Source organism: Toxotes jaculatrix, chromosome 3 (genome assembly GCF_017976425.1).
Source record: "Toxotes jaculatrix isolate fToxJac2 chromosome 3, fToxJac2.pri, whole genome shotgun sequence".
NCBI classification, from domain to species: domain Eukaryota; kingdom Metazoa; phylum Chordata; class Actinopteri; family Toxotidae; genus Toxotes; species Toxotes jaculatrix.
Window position 1 is genome coordinate 427,383 of NC_054396.1, and position 13,154 is coordinate 440,536.

The window sequence follows — 13,154 nt, forward strand, 5'->3', positions numbered from 1 at the left end:
TCTCACTCACTGTCATTGGATACACTGCCACGATAACGCTGCTGTTTTGGGAGTGCGTGTGGGATGGGAAGAGGTGCACATCCTTGCATCAGACATTTTGATGAATGCTGCAGCTTGATGAGTGTGCTGGGAAGGACAAACAAACAAAACTCCATCAGCAGTTAGGTGGCTTGCTCGCTCACTGACTTGCTTGATCATCTTGCTTCTGAGCTTTTCCAACAGTTATGTCACTGTGCCATCTTTATCCATCACTTAATCATTGAGTCAGTAGTACATACTGGGAATTACAGGTAAGATGGCTTGAAATGTTTGGCTGATCTGGCCTACCCCACTGGGCTGTAATGGTTTCTGATCTTCCCATCACCCCATCCCACTTTATTTTTCCCTCGCACGGTGGTTTGAGGGCATGCTTGGCATCCAGCCTGGTGATACAAGCATGTCTTTCACTTGGTTGTTTGGGTGGGGCGTCAGTGCTGTGACCCTACACTGGCTGGAGGTGACCTCAACTTCAAGGTACAGTAAGAGTGAACAATTTGTGAAGTGGAAATCAGTGGAAAGGATGTGCTGGTTCCCAACCTGAGGACGGCCATGGTGTCCCAGAAGTCCAAAAACTAAATAAGACGAGGACTGTGTTTGAAAATTTTCTGTACTAGCATAAGTGTAATGCCTGAGTTTAACCAGAGATATTAAAATTGTGTATGTTAACACAAACACTTATTCAAGAGTTTTGCCTAAACAAAAATGGCCTACAATATGTAAAATTAAAGTGCATCCTGTCTGTTTAAAGAGAAAGTAAAACAAAAGACTACGAACCCGATGAGAATTTAATTCCATCTTATATGTCATTGCAGTTTTTGCTGTAATGACAGACACTTGATGAAATATGACACAACAAAATGTGTAGTCTATTCCCCTTGGTGATGTGTGTGTAAAAGAGGTGTCTGTAAAGGGGAATATATGAGTATAGGAGAGAACGTATGATGGAAACACGTTCGATCCTACATTTCCCATAATGCAAACAACATTTTTCTTTGAGTCACGTATTTCAAACTCTGCAGCCCCAGTTTGTAACACAGGTTGTTATGAAGTTGTAGTCTTTAAGTCCAAGCCGAAGTAACTCCAGGTAACACCATCAGTACTTTTATAGGTCAACCCAGTGGTGTGCCCCCTCTAATGCAACACAACGCTTACAACACAACAGTGTAACAGACATGTAATATCAGCATTTGTCCTCTTGGTGGCAGTGGCATCTAAGTCTGTGCAGAGCAGTGATGATGGAGTGTGTGTGGTAACTAACAGAAATGAAGTGGAAAACATTGCAGTGAGCACTGACTCATTCAGTAACTGATGATGACTTCAGTCAGGTGTGTGATGTGTGCGGCGATGAGTGACGCTTGTGGGGGATTCCTTGTGTGTTTCAGCTCAAGGCTTCATTGACTTTCTCCTGTGTGTGTGTGTGTCAGTGTGTGTCTACCTGTTTGATGATCCTGTTGCCTTGTCTAACCCTCTGCTTTCTCCCGCCTCCTCCGTTGTAGTTGAGCTTACCGACGCCTCTATGGCCACACCTTTCACCCCTAGTCCTCCTCCTCTTGCTCCTCTTCCTCCTACTACCATCGCTCCTACAACCATTAGTACCTCAACTACCACCACTCCTACAACTACAACTACTACTACTACTACTACTACTACTACTACTTCTACTACCACCACCTCTACAACTGAGGCGACCACTACCACCACACCTCCTGTGCTGGTCACCAGGCGTACTGATCAGAACGTGTTGGGTACATGTTGTTGCCCCATTGTGTTTTTTACTGTCTTTGCACTGTTTTAGTTGACCATGAATGGTACTTTAAATTCATGGATATCAAAAGATGATTGCCTTCTCCCACCTGACAAAATAGGAAACTACATCAGGGCTGCATTCTGATAAGCTGTGCTGTACCTGCTGTACAAAGAGTGGGGAATTACTTCAGAATATTGGGATGTAGCCAGCAACTGTCCACCTGGTCAGGAAGTGAGAATCCAACCTTTTTTTTTTCTTTTTTTGGTAATTATACTGATAACGGTAACATTCTTGAGAGAGTACCCTTTACACTTTGAATATGGCTGCCTGTTTCAATTGACAAGGATTATGATGAGTTTTTTAGGTTTAATTAGCTTTGGAGTGCACTCGAAACCAGAAGTAAGCATTGCAGTCTAAGTCTTCATGAACTGAAAAATTCTCTGGAATCTTTTTATGGTTGAATTTTCTGTCCATGAGCATATTAAATTTACTTCTGGTTTTGAGCGGACCATGATCAGCATCAATCCTGTTCAAAATGAATATTCTTGTAGGAAGACTCCCTTAGTGCTAGACCCATGCATAGGTCTAAATAGAGCCCTGTGTGTGGTTGTTGTAACTGTGCCCTCTCTGCCCCTTGCCTCTGACCTTTAACCCTTTACCCCTAACCCCCCTTGTGTAGTGGCCCCTGGGCGGGAGATCTGGGATCTGATGGTGGAGCCTAACAGTAACTACGCTAACGTCAGCTGGAGACAGAACTTCCCGGCCGGCAGCAGCGAGTTTGTGCTAGAGTTCACACTGGACAGTAAGAAACCAGACCAAGCCCACTTTGAGCTATCAAAACTTAAAGCTAGGTCTGAACTGAGCAATATAAGACAGAGGGCGTTTTTCTCAGAGCAGGGAGAATAGATCCAAAATTTATGACATTACTGGGACACATAGTTGATTTTATGATTTTGTCTTGATGCCTAAGGTTTAAGACTTGAGCAGCTCTAATTTTACAGTTGAACAAATCAGCACTTTTTAAATGTGCAGTGGGTTAAATGGCTAGATATTTAATTTTTTGGTTGTAGTGATAAATCCATAGAGACTGTAACAGTGCATTACTGTCTGTAATGCACTGCACATTACTGTAATTGCCTAAATAGGCAATTATTTGCACCTTTTGCCCCAGAGTGCAAAAAACAAAAAATGAAAAATGCTTTAAAGAGCTCATATTATTATGTATTCTTTCACCTTTAGCTTCTTAAAGAAAATCCAAAATTTTGTGTAACGTTTTTCACAGGAACCGAAGTTGTTGCTTCTGGGGATTAGAGAAATGACTGGATGGTTCTCCTTTTTGGTGTCAGATCAAGTAAAATGTTTTCTATCACAACTCTTTTATCAAAAACAGACAATATATCTCTCACAAGAGATAACCTTCAACTGTAGCAGCAGCTGCTTTTTGTTTTGTTTTTTGTTTTTTTAGGGTTTTTTTTGTCAGGTTTTTACTTAAGGATTCACACTTAAAGATTGATTTCTCAATTTGAACATAGCAGAAGGTACACCATACCATAGTCTGTGTGTCTGTTTTTTTCTTGCGCTCTATCTATCTCTCTTTGGTCTTTATATGTTGGAAAATGTTGATCACAACCATATCTCTCCTAACTTCCTGTGCCGCCCACTATTACGAGGGTTTCTTTTCGACATGCTGCCTGGCTTTGAATGGCTCTTGTTTGACCTGCACTGTGAACTGGCTGTTCGGCTTGCTTCCTTTGAATTGATGTTTGAACATGTCACTTTTCTTTGGCCATCCACGCTTCCATAACCACTTGCTTTTGCTTTGGGTTGAGTGTTACATGCTCTTGAAGCCTGCTTACATAAATCCCTCCTTTCCTCAAATTCCAGAGCCGGTTAAGATTTGATAGCCCGTCACATATGGGGTCTCTAACCCTTTCTACCAATTCAACAGAAAGAAGGGAGGATGTATTTTTCATGTACTTGGGCAGTGGCTTAAATTCTTAATGATGTCTGAGTGGAAAGAGAAAGGGTAAGGGGGAGGGAAGAGAGGGGGAGATGAGACTGATCTAATGGTCCCCACCCATCCCCTGTTCTCCAAGGTCTGAAACTCTGACTCTAAGGAAGAGTGACAGGGAGCCCCTGACCCTCCCCCACCTCCTATCATCATCCCTTCATTCTCCCTCAGTCTTCCTGACTGTGTTTCAAGTGTCTCTGCATTTCTGTCAGACGAGGGTTTATGAAGGATTATGCTTCGGTGGCATGAGAGAAGGAAACTGGGATCACCTGTTGTGGAAAAGGAAATGAGAAATCTTATCAAAGGGAAAGTAAATCAGTATAACCGTCAGGTTGTGGGCATAAGTCCTAAACATTGTACATGCACGCAGAGTTAAAGCTTCTTAAAATGTAATTCCAAGCATAGACCAAAGTTGTTTGACTTTCCCAAATGTAACTAATAGCAGGTGTTTACACATAATGAACCTGTTTTTAGTTCTATCACATAAATCCTTTAATCATGAAGGAACAAAGCATCTTTGTGCTTATAATGTTTGATCTGCATTTCAGAATATGGTCATAATATAATCAACAGGATTTTGCAGTACTATAAACTCAAAGTGGGCACAGCATTTATTTTCCTATGGAGTGAACCAAGCTGCTGTTTGAAACAGACATGCCTTATTTCCAGTTTCCCCTGTTTTATAAATACATCCTAACATACTTTAGTAAGACACCTCTCTGTTTTCTAGTCTGCTTGGTTTTAATTTGCAAACAGCTAATTTTAATATTAAATTTAATTTTAATTTCCTCCATGTCAGCTCCATGTTGTCTTGATAAATTCCGGATAAAGTACATTTCCCCAGCACAACAGTCATGTCATGATTTTGCCACTTATTTTTTAACATTACTGTCAGATCTTTTTTTGGTAAGGAACTTTAATCAGCCCTCCAGTTTCATTTATTGATCAACTTGTGCAGGAGCCTCACACTGTCATGTGCACCTTGGAAAAAATCTTTTTCACAAGAACTTAGGGCTTCCATAGTTAGTGAGCCACACAAATATCTCCCATTAAAATCCTTCCAGCACCTCAAAGGAAACAGTCAATCCCATACGTGGTAGGCTTTTCATTTTAAAGAGGAGTGAGTTTAATTAGTGAATGAAAAAAGACAATCTGAGAGCAACACAGTGGTGAGTATGGCAAGACTGTGTTGCACTGGTAGAATGTACATTATGCTGAATTTATCATGCGACTGAGTACAACATTATTTCAATTCTGGAAATTATTTGAGAATTTACGTTGTTTTCCTCGGACATACATTTGAAGAAATTCATGTGCTCACAAAGAAATGGCAAGGCAGTAGATTTCTCAAAACTTGAAGCAGTGCAGTGAAACAGATGGACAGTTACCTCCAAGCTTATATTAAGATATTTTACAACTAAAGTTTTTAATTTTTAGCTAAATGGTTTTTTTTTCTGTTGTGGGACCAACATCAAATACTAGATTAATCTGAAGCCAATTCCACCCCTTCGCATTTCTGCCATTTTTAATGAAATGTTGTGATTATGTGTTAAACGGGTGTGTTGGTCACACAAGCTCTAGCAAAGACTACAAAGACTGTAGTAATAGTGTGATCGGCTGTAGCAGGACAGCAACATATAGGGATGAAAATAAACCATATCAAGTACATTATAGTGGTCTCAGTACTTTGAGGACATTGGGTCCTTTTTTACATTAAGATTATAATATGAAATTTGAGCCTTGGCCATTTTCATAGCATTTCATTGACTAATTATGTAAAAAGGACTGGCATGTCTTCTCCTGTTTCTGAAGCAGACATTTTGTTTGGCTGGTTTAAGGACTGGTAGTAAATAGCATGGCTATGGAATGAGTACTGTTGGATGGTTTTTAAATGGTTGATAGCATGGTGCATGACGTCACTACCTCATGCTGCCTTTTGTCTCACTGCCACCTCAGAGTCACGCTCATAGTTCGGCCATGTCATGACCGACACGTCTTTTTGCTGGAAAGACGCACCTTGTTGTCGCTGTGTTTACCTTGAATAATTGAGCTGAACAATGCTTTGCCATCCCCGATGTTACGCAAGAGCAAAGAAAACTCTGCACCGGTAAATTTCAATTCTACCTGGTCGAAACCAGATGCAGAGCCGCCAGTTCACAGGACAGTTTAGTAGAGTGATGCCATGATGATCAAAGTACAGTGGTTTTGCCTGAAGGAACACCTGCTCTTGCACCTCTCTTCTCCTTTGCTCCCCATTTTTAGAAGAGCTTACTCTGGAGAATTGTACCCTTGACACTAAATGTAGTCTCAGAGAACTGAACTGCAAAGAGACGCATCTCATGCATTATGCATTATGTATAATGGCTAGAAGAGTATTAAACTAGAACATCTGTATGCTTGTGTACTGTCAAGAGGTGAATGACTCTTTATGATGGGGATGGGCACTGCATTGTTATTAGTCTCAATTCACTTCAGTAACCCTGCTATCACTGAGAAAAATAGTCTCCCTGCAAAGCATTGTGATGCTGTGACCTTTGCTAGTGAGCACAGGCATTACTGTGGAACAAAGGCCACACCCCCTGGAGTGTGATTGGCCCCTTTCTTGTGTCTCCAAGGCGACAAGACGATGAAAGTTGTGCGGGTGAAACAACAGCCCCCTGTTACAGTGGGGGATCTGATCGCAGGCGCCAAGTACCATCTGAGAGTTTACTCCCATGAGCTCAACGTCAGCAGCAAATCCATCACCTTTAAGACCAAAGCAGGTGAGACCACACCAGGCTAGTTAGAGCCAGGGTTCTAGCCAGGTGGGCTGCTCTGGGTGCAAGTCTATCAGTAGTAGTATATACAGTAACTCAATCAAAGCTGGGTGAGTTATCATGGTCTGTTTTTTAACACCATGTATGTTCCTCCAAAGATAACCTCAGGTCACTTAGGATAAGACACTTCACCCCTTTGGATTTGGATATCATCATACTAACTGGTTACTGGTTGTCTTTATGAGCAGTATCTATAATTCATGAGTGGAAGTAGAATGAAACTTTGTACGTATTCAGACTCATTGGAATTTTCTACACAACCGTCATATTCTCTTCTGACAAGTAAACTCTTATAGGCTGTTCACATGACAAGAAAATGTACATTTAGGTTCTTTGACTAGTTTGCTTGGACATAAAAAGGAAGCTATAAGCTTCATATGGTGCAGTGTAAGATTTATTAGATCTTGAGAATGAGAAATAATTCTTTAAAATAGATTTTAAACTGTTTAAAATGAATGGTTATAACTATCTGCAGTTTTATTCAAATATAATCATTAACTAGCTCTTTCTGAACAAAATGAACATGGAAGAGCACAGAATGGGCTTCCTGTCTTTACACCCCTGTGCTGCCAACTTGGCATTAGACTAAAGGCAAGCTTACTGTGTTTACTGACTTTTTAAGTAATGGCAAATCTTCAGCTAATGTGCTGTGGAGATTTTGTAGATATGTCAGGTTGTACTTCAGGTCAGACAGTTTTTTTTTTTTGTTTCTACATTCTAAAACAGATGGCAAGATAATAACAGCTGTTACTAATTACCAGCTACCTAATGTTCGATATATTAACTTCAGTCATGAATGTTTATTCCACACATGTAGGATAATCGTCTTACTGTAGGTTTAAAAAATACTAGTAAGTGAGCAAAAGCTATGGCTCTCCAATATGGCCACCACAACTACCTGGAAATGGAATAATGGATGAAATTTTAGAAAGGTTGCTGTAAACATCATTGTTTGTAACATATTTAAGTTAGAATCTCTGGCAGAGAGTCTGTGTACTTTCAGGTTGTGCTGGAACCTTTCTGGGTAAAAGTAGCAGTCACACCACAAACCTCTCTGTCTCCCACACCTTTCGGACTGACATTCACACACTGTGTAATTGAAAAGAACACCTCAGTGTTATGGATGGGATCCTTTGCACAACATCATCCTGGAAACAAACTTTGGGGGAAATAATAAGATGTTGGTTCTGAGTTGTTGACTTCTGCTGAGTGCTGTGGGATGTGAACACATTGTCTGGTGTGTTAGCTCTGACTCATGATGGTCCACAGAAACACTCACTGTGTCTCCACTCTTCTCTCTCTTCATTTGCCCCACCCTGTGTGTGTGTGTTCTCTGTATGTCCACAGCCTACATAGACCAGGTAGACATAGCCACTCAGGGCTGGTTCATCGGCTTGATGTGTGCCATTGCCCTCATCATACTGATCCTTCTCATCGTTTGCTTCATCAAGAGGAGTCGTGGGGGCAAATACCCAGGTAAGGCCTGACACTGTAGATTTGAAACCTGAGGAGACCAAAGTTGAATTTGCTTTTGCTTAGACTGAGACATCAACAATAGAATTGCAAAATTTTTTTCCCACTGTAAAAGATTTTTTTCCCATTATTTTAAAGAGAAATGTAAATGAATCTAAATATTAGAGATCTACATATTCCGGATAATTTGTCACCGTAATCTGGACTAAAACATTCCACTCTGTCACTCAATTAAGTGATAAAAACTACTGCAAAGTTTAAAAGTGAAGGGATTTGATTTATTGATTTTAACCAAAATGTTCCACGAAGCTTAAACTCTAATTTATTCCTGCCATCACCACAGCAAGAGAATTTGAAGCTCTCTGATTGGATGTAAGCTGGGCTCAGACAAGTTTTAAAATCCAAACCTAGTTTGGCATTGGGTTGCATCACACACAACTTTACAGATGTTCAGACTTCTGCATATTGCTAATATTATCTTGCCAGATGGAACAATCAGGGAGCAATGCACCAACTCATGTGATCTGATGGAGGGGCAGATGTAAACAAAATGGAGACTGTGGTGCAACAACTTGCTGTAACGTTACTCCTGGCCCACACCTCTTATCTCACCTGCGTATGATGGCCACTCGTGTGTGTCGTCACCACCAGCACTGCTGCTGTAGCACCAGCTGCAGCCTTTGATATGTGTGTGCTTCCCTCTCCTCATGCACAGGTGAGGTAAGAGGTGTGATCCGGGCCTTGGACGAGAACTGAAGGTTGGATTTTAACTGTCAGTTTTAATATCTGCCAACAGCAGTATGCTAGCTAACGTTAGGGCTAGAAGGATTACTGTTGCTTGGCAACTCCATCAGGAACTCCAGGACTAACATTAGCTTGTAATGCTAACATTTAGCAAGCTAGTTCAAAAACGAAATTGCAATGTAGAATTATTTTGCTCAGTGTGTTCCAATCGAGGCAAGACATAGAGACTGTATCCAGCAGCTGGTCACCGCGTGTATGTAGCTGTACCAGCAATCAGCTCCTAAATATAAAACGTGTTTGATATAACTGGGGCGGCCCAGATGAGTCAGTGAGCAGTTTATAAACCACTCACATTACCAGATGATCTGAGCCGAACATCGGTACCAACCAAGGTCCCTGACCAGATTTCTCCTCTGACTGTGGGAGGGGTGAATCGGGTATCAATGGGCCCAAAACACCTGAAGTCTGAGCCCAGCTTTACTGCACTTTACTGCACCAAATGGTCATTTTGGAAGCAAAGTAGTCAAGAGGTAGTGAATCAGACAGAGCTGACTCCTCTCCTAAACTCATGTACAGTCATCTCTCTATAAGTAGAAGAAGCTGAATATAGTAGTTGTGCAGTTGTGTTTAAATGTGATCTGTTACTGCATATTTGATGTGATATCCAGGTTTAGTCGCTTATTGTGAAGATATATGTTTCATTCTTTAGTCCTTATTTACAGTATGTGATGATTTAATGGTATAGGACAACAGAAATTAGAGTCATGTTAATGTTTTACAGTTTACATAATGTCTAGGTGGCGGCTGCGTGACTGGTTTCACAAAATATCTCGGTAGGTGCTGAACTGTGATGCTGTAAATGTTCAGAACTAACACCCAGTGATGAACTAAGTCAGAAGTAAGGATTATAACACAACAATCTCAGACAGACAAGTTTTCAGTACTGACTGTGGCACTGACACACCTTACAAACCTAACTCAGTGTTATACAACTGAACTAAACAAGCTTCTAAGTCTTTTAAAGTGTGCTGTGTACCAAATGCATATCACATTATTGGTGAATTACTAAGGCAGCAGCTCTGATAACAGTAAATGGATGTAAGTGGGTGGTTTCGTGCATCAGACAACCATCTAACTAACGATGACATTGGTGGAACTGTTAGCAAAATGCTGAAAATATTACTTTTGCTCTTTTCTCTTCAGTGCGTGACAAAAAAGATCTCCCCTTAGACCCAGTGGATCAGAAAGACCAGGATGGATCCTTTGATTACCAGTAAGTATAATTAAACAGACTGCCTCCATTACGGCTGCACCACCTACATTATCTATGTTTGAAAACTGGCCTGTGAAATGATTTGAGGTTCATTTTAAAATGTTGAGTGGTTGAGGGAATTTGGGGTAAATGGATTAGGATGGTGTCCACTTCCAGCATCTTCTAGTCATTGTTGCAAATAGAAGATCTTCTGAAAGGTGACAGGGAGACTTTTCTCAGACTGTCTGTTTGGAAAGCCATTTATTAGCCGTGACAGATGCAGCTTTATCAGCAGCAAGTCATGCAAGCAAGGAGGAGGATTTTCTCCCTGGAAATTCAGATTAGATGACTCAATGCTTCCGTTATGAAGGAGTTCACCTTGATCGATTAGTCCTACAAGTGTGCTTACAGTTGGTAATGAATCATGGGGAATAGGACTCTTGAGGTTTTCAAAGACTCTACAGATATATTTGAAAAAGCCAGTTCTTGGACTGAACCTTTTGAAAAGTCACAGGTGCTGTCTTTCGTGTTAACTACCATTTCAATGCAGTTTTGTTGTTTTCCAACACAAACAAAAAAACTAGACAGAACCGTGTTTGACATTTGAACAATGATTTCATATATATCTGCGTGAGTGTTCACACTGATAAAAGCTTTCTAGCTCAAGCGATGTAGGTACAATGCAATTATACTGTCCAGTGTTCAAATGATCATCATAACACCATCTACTGTGAATCTGGACACCAGTTCTAAAACCGGTTCTAAAGGCACATAGTATGTTATAGTAGAAATAGGTGAGCACACACAGTATGCCATATGTCTGTGATGTGAGGATCTATTGTGTATGTTGTAGAATGTGTCTGAATCGAATGTGTTGTAAGTGATGTGTGTTTTGCTCCTTCCAGGTCTCACTGATCTGTGGCCTCACTCTAATTGGAGAGTCATTTTCTGTATTTGTCCACTTTGACTAAAAACATGCTGAGTTTAACCTGCTTTCTAAATCTGAGATCTACGTGTTCTAACTCTGTGTGAGAGTGACTCTACAACTTTAACATTTAATTGTAAATGCTCTAGAAGGAGAAAAAGGATCTGATAAAAGACAGCAGTTTACTGTGAATGCCTTCATATCAGTACCAATACAGTAACAGGAAGGATGCTGTCTTTTATAGTATTCAGACTATGTTATACATATATGAAATATACAACATCCTGTATCTTAAGGTTATAAAGCTCTGCGTTAGTGTTAAAATGCTTTGGCAAAAAGTATGAAATGACACAGCCCCTGAAGGCATTAAAATTCAAGAGACAGCTCAGTGTGAGTGTGTAGGATCATTTCAGAAGAAGTGCGATCAGCTTTTATTATGACGAGTAGTGCTGTGTGCTCTGCTGTGCTAAAACTGTGTGATTCATGCATCTATGGTGTGTGAGATCCTGTTTTGTTTGTTAATCAGTAATGAGTCTAACATTAATACCCAGCCCATCTCTTACAGTCAAGATCATTGCTTTACTTAGATTCTGACCCAGACTCCAACCCTGGTGCTAATCCATCAAGTCCACTCATTTCTGTCTCTGTGTTTGTGTGTATGCAAGGATTTACATGCATGTATCATGTGGAGCTTTTCTGTCCTCCTTCCTCTTTCTTTCTCTGCACTTCCTCTCTCTTGCTGTCTCCCCTGTTTCCTCACGTCTCGTCCCTCTCTCTCCCCCACGCTGAAATGGGTCATCTGTCCCTGACAGGAACGAAAACGAAAACAGGTACTTTGGTTTCGGCACGGCATCTCTGATAGCCTGCGCATGTCGGGTGGAGCAGATGTTTCCCCTGAGCTGGGAGAGGGGGGTGTGGATAAAGTGTAGCGTGTTTGGGGAGATCAAACAGGACAATCAGCCTGCGTTGTTGGCTGTTTGGTCAGTCTAGCTGGCCTGCTTTAGCTTTTAAAGCCCCATTTGAACAATGTGAAAGACAGGTGACAGCAAGTAGCTGACACCATAACCGTTAGTTCTGATTAACAGAGAGATGGACAGGATGCAGCTGAGTGCCAGGCTGCAGTTCCTTCAGGGAGTCAAAATATCGTCTGATAATCACTTGTAACCAAACTATCTAAATGTCAACAGCTTAATTTTCAGACCTGTTAATCTGACAACAAGACCAAGGCTCCCTGTCTCCAGACCTTTCTGGTGCCATGATGGTCACTCACTGATGAACACACACTGTATATTGTTTGTTTAACATGTACATAAACAGAAATGTAAGAATAGTGTATCCATCTGACCAGCACTTCTGTGACTACAGCTATAGCACAGGCTGCAAGATATGGTTGGTGAGCTCAACTTTTGGTATGTTGGTGCCAAACCTGGCAGCTTCACACTGACGACAGCATTCTGAAAGGCTGCACACAGCTGGACTGTTGCCCACAAAGAAATAATTCCAGCATTTAGATCCCCCTAAAAGCACATTTTTAGATTTATTTGTGGGCATTTTTAGTTTTAGATTTTTGTTTATGGTTTCTTCCTGTGTGCAGTTCACATGGTAAGCTAAACAGGTCATGAGGTTGATATCGATCTTCTCATCTCACTATTGTAAAGAAATCATGCTTCCCAAAATGCTGAACCATTGCTTAAAAAGCCTGGTTGCCTTGTGATTAGTCATTTTTAAAGTTAAATAAACCAAAAGCAAACTTTCTCAGTCCTGTGCAAACATTCGGACAGGCTTTTAACATTTTAGACCTAAAGCTGAATTGTAGCCTATAATAACAGGTTAATCCCAAAATATCCTGCATTGTCCCAGTGATAAATATTCTGTTTTATGTTATGTATTTTTTACTGTACATAAAGAATGGTATAATTATGCAGAGATCCACAGTAGACCAAGGTGAAGAGAAATGATATTCTAGGTAAGCTGTATTATCTCCCAGGACACAGCAGAGCTGTGCTGAGGCTGCTCAAGGCTTTGTAAAGGTTCAGAACTAAATATAGAAAGCCTCTGGTTAATCACAGTCTTGGTTCAGCCCTAGGCTGTTACAGAGTCACATGGAAAGAGTACATTAGCATTCAAACCACAATTAAAACACATTG

At 40.8% G+C, this 13,154-nt stretch overlaps 1 protein-coding gene across 2 annotated transcripts in view; it reads left to right on the forward strand.

Annotated features, from left to right (window-relative positions):
- nfasca (neurofascin homolog (chicken) a) overlaps window positions 1–13,154 on the forward strand; it is an 87,976-nt gene that overhangs the window by 61,954 nt on the left and 12,868 nt on the right. The window contains exons 27-30 of one of the 2 annotated variants that reach the window (XM_041035068.1): window positions 7,961–8,089; window positions 9,628–9,663; window positions 10,034–10,103; window positions 11,796–11,837. In XM_041035068.1, coding sequence (XP_040891002.1) covers window positions 7,961–8,089; window positions 9,628–9,663; window positions 10,034–10,103; window positions 11,796–11,837 — 277 coding nt within the window. The remainder of the gene's footprint in view (window positions 1–7,960; window positions 8,090–9,627; window positions 9,664–10,033; window positions 10,104–11,795; window positions 11,838–13,154) is intronic. The other variant, XM_041035067.1, reaches the window with a different exon arrangement.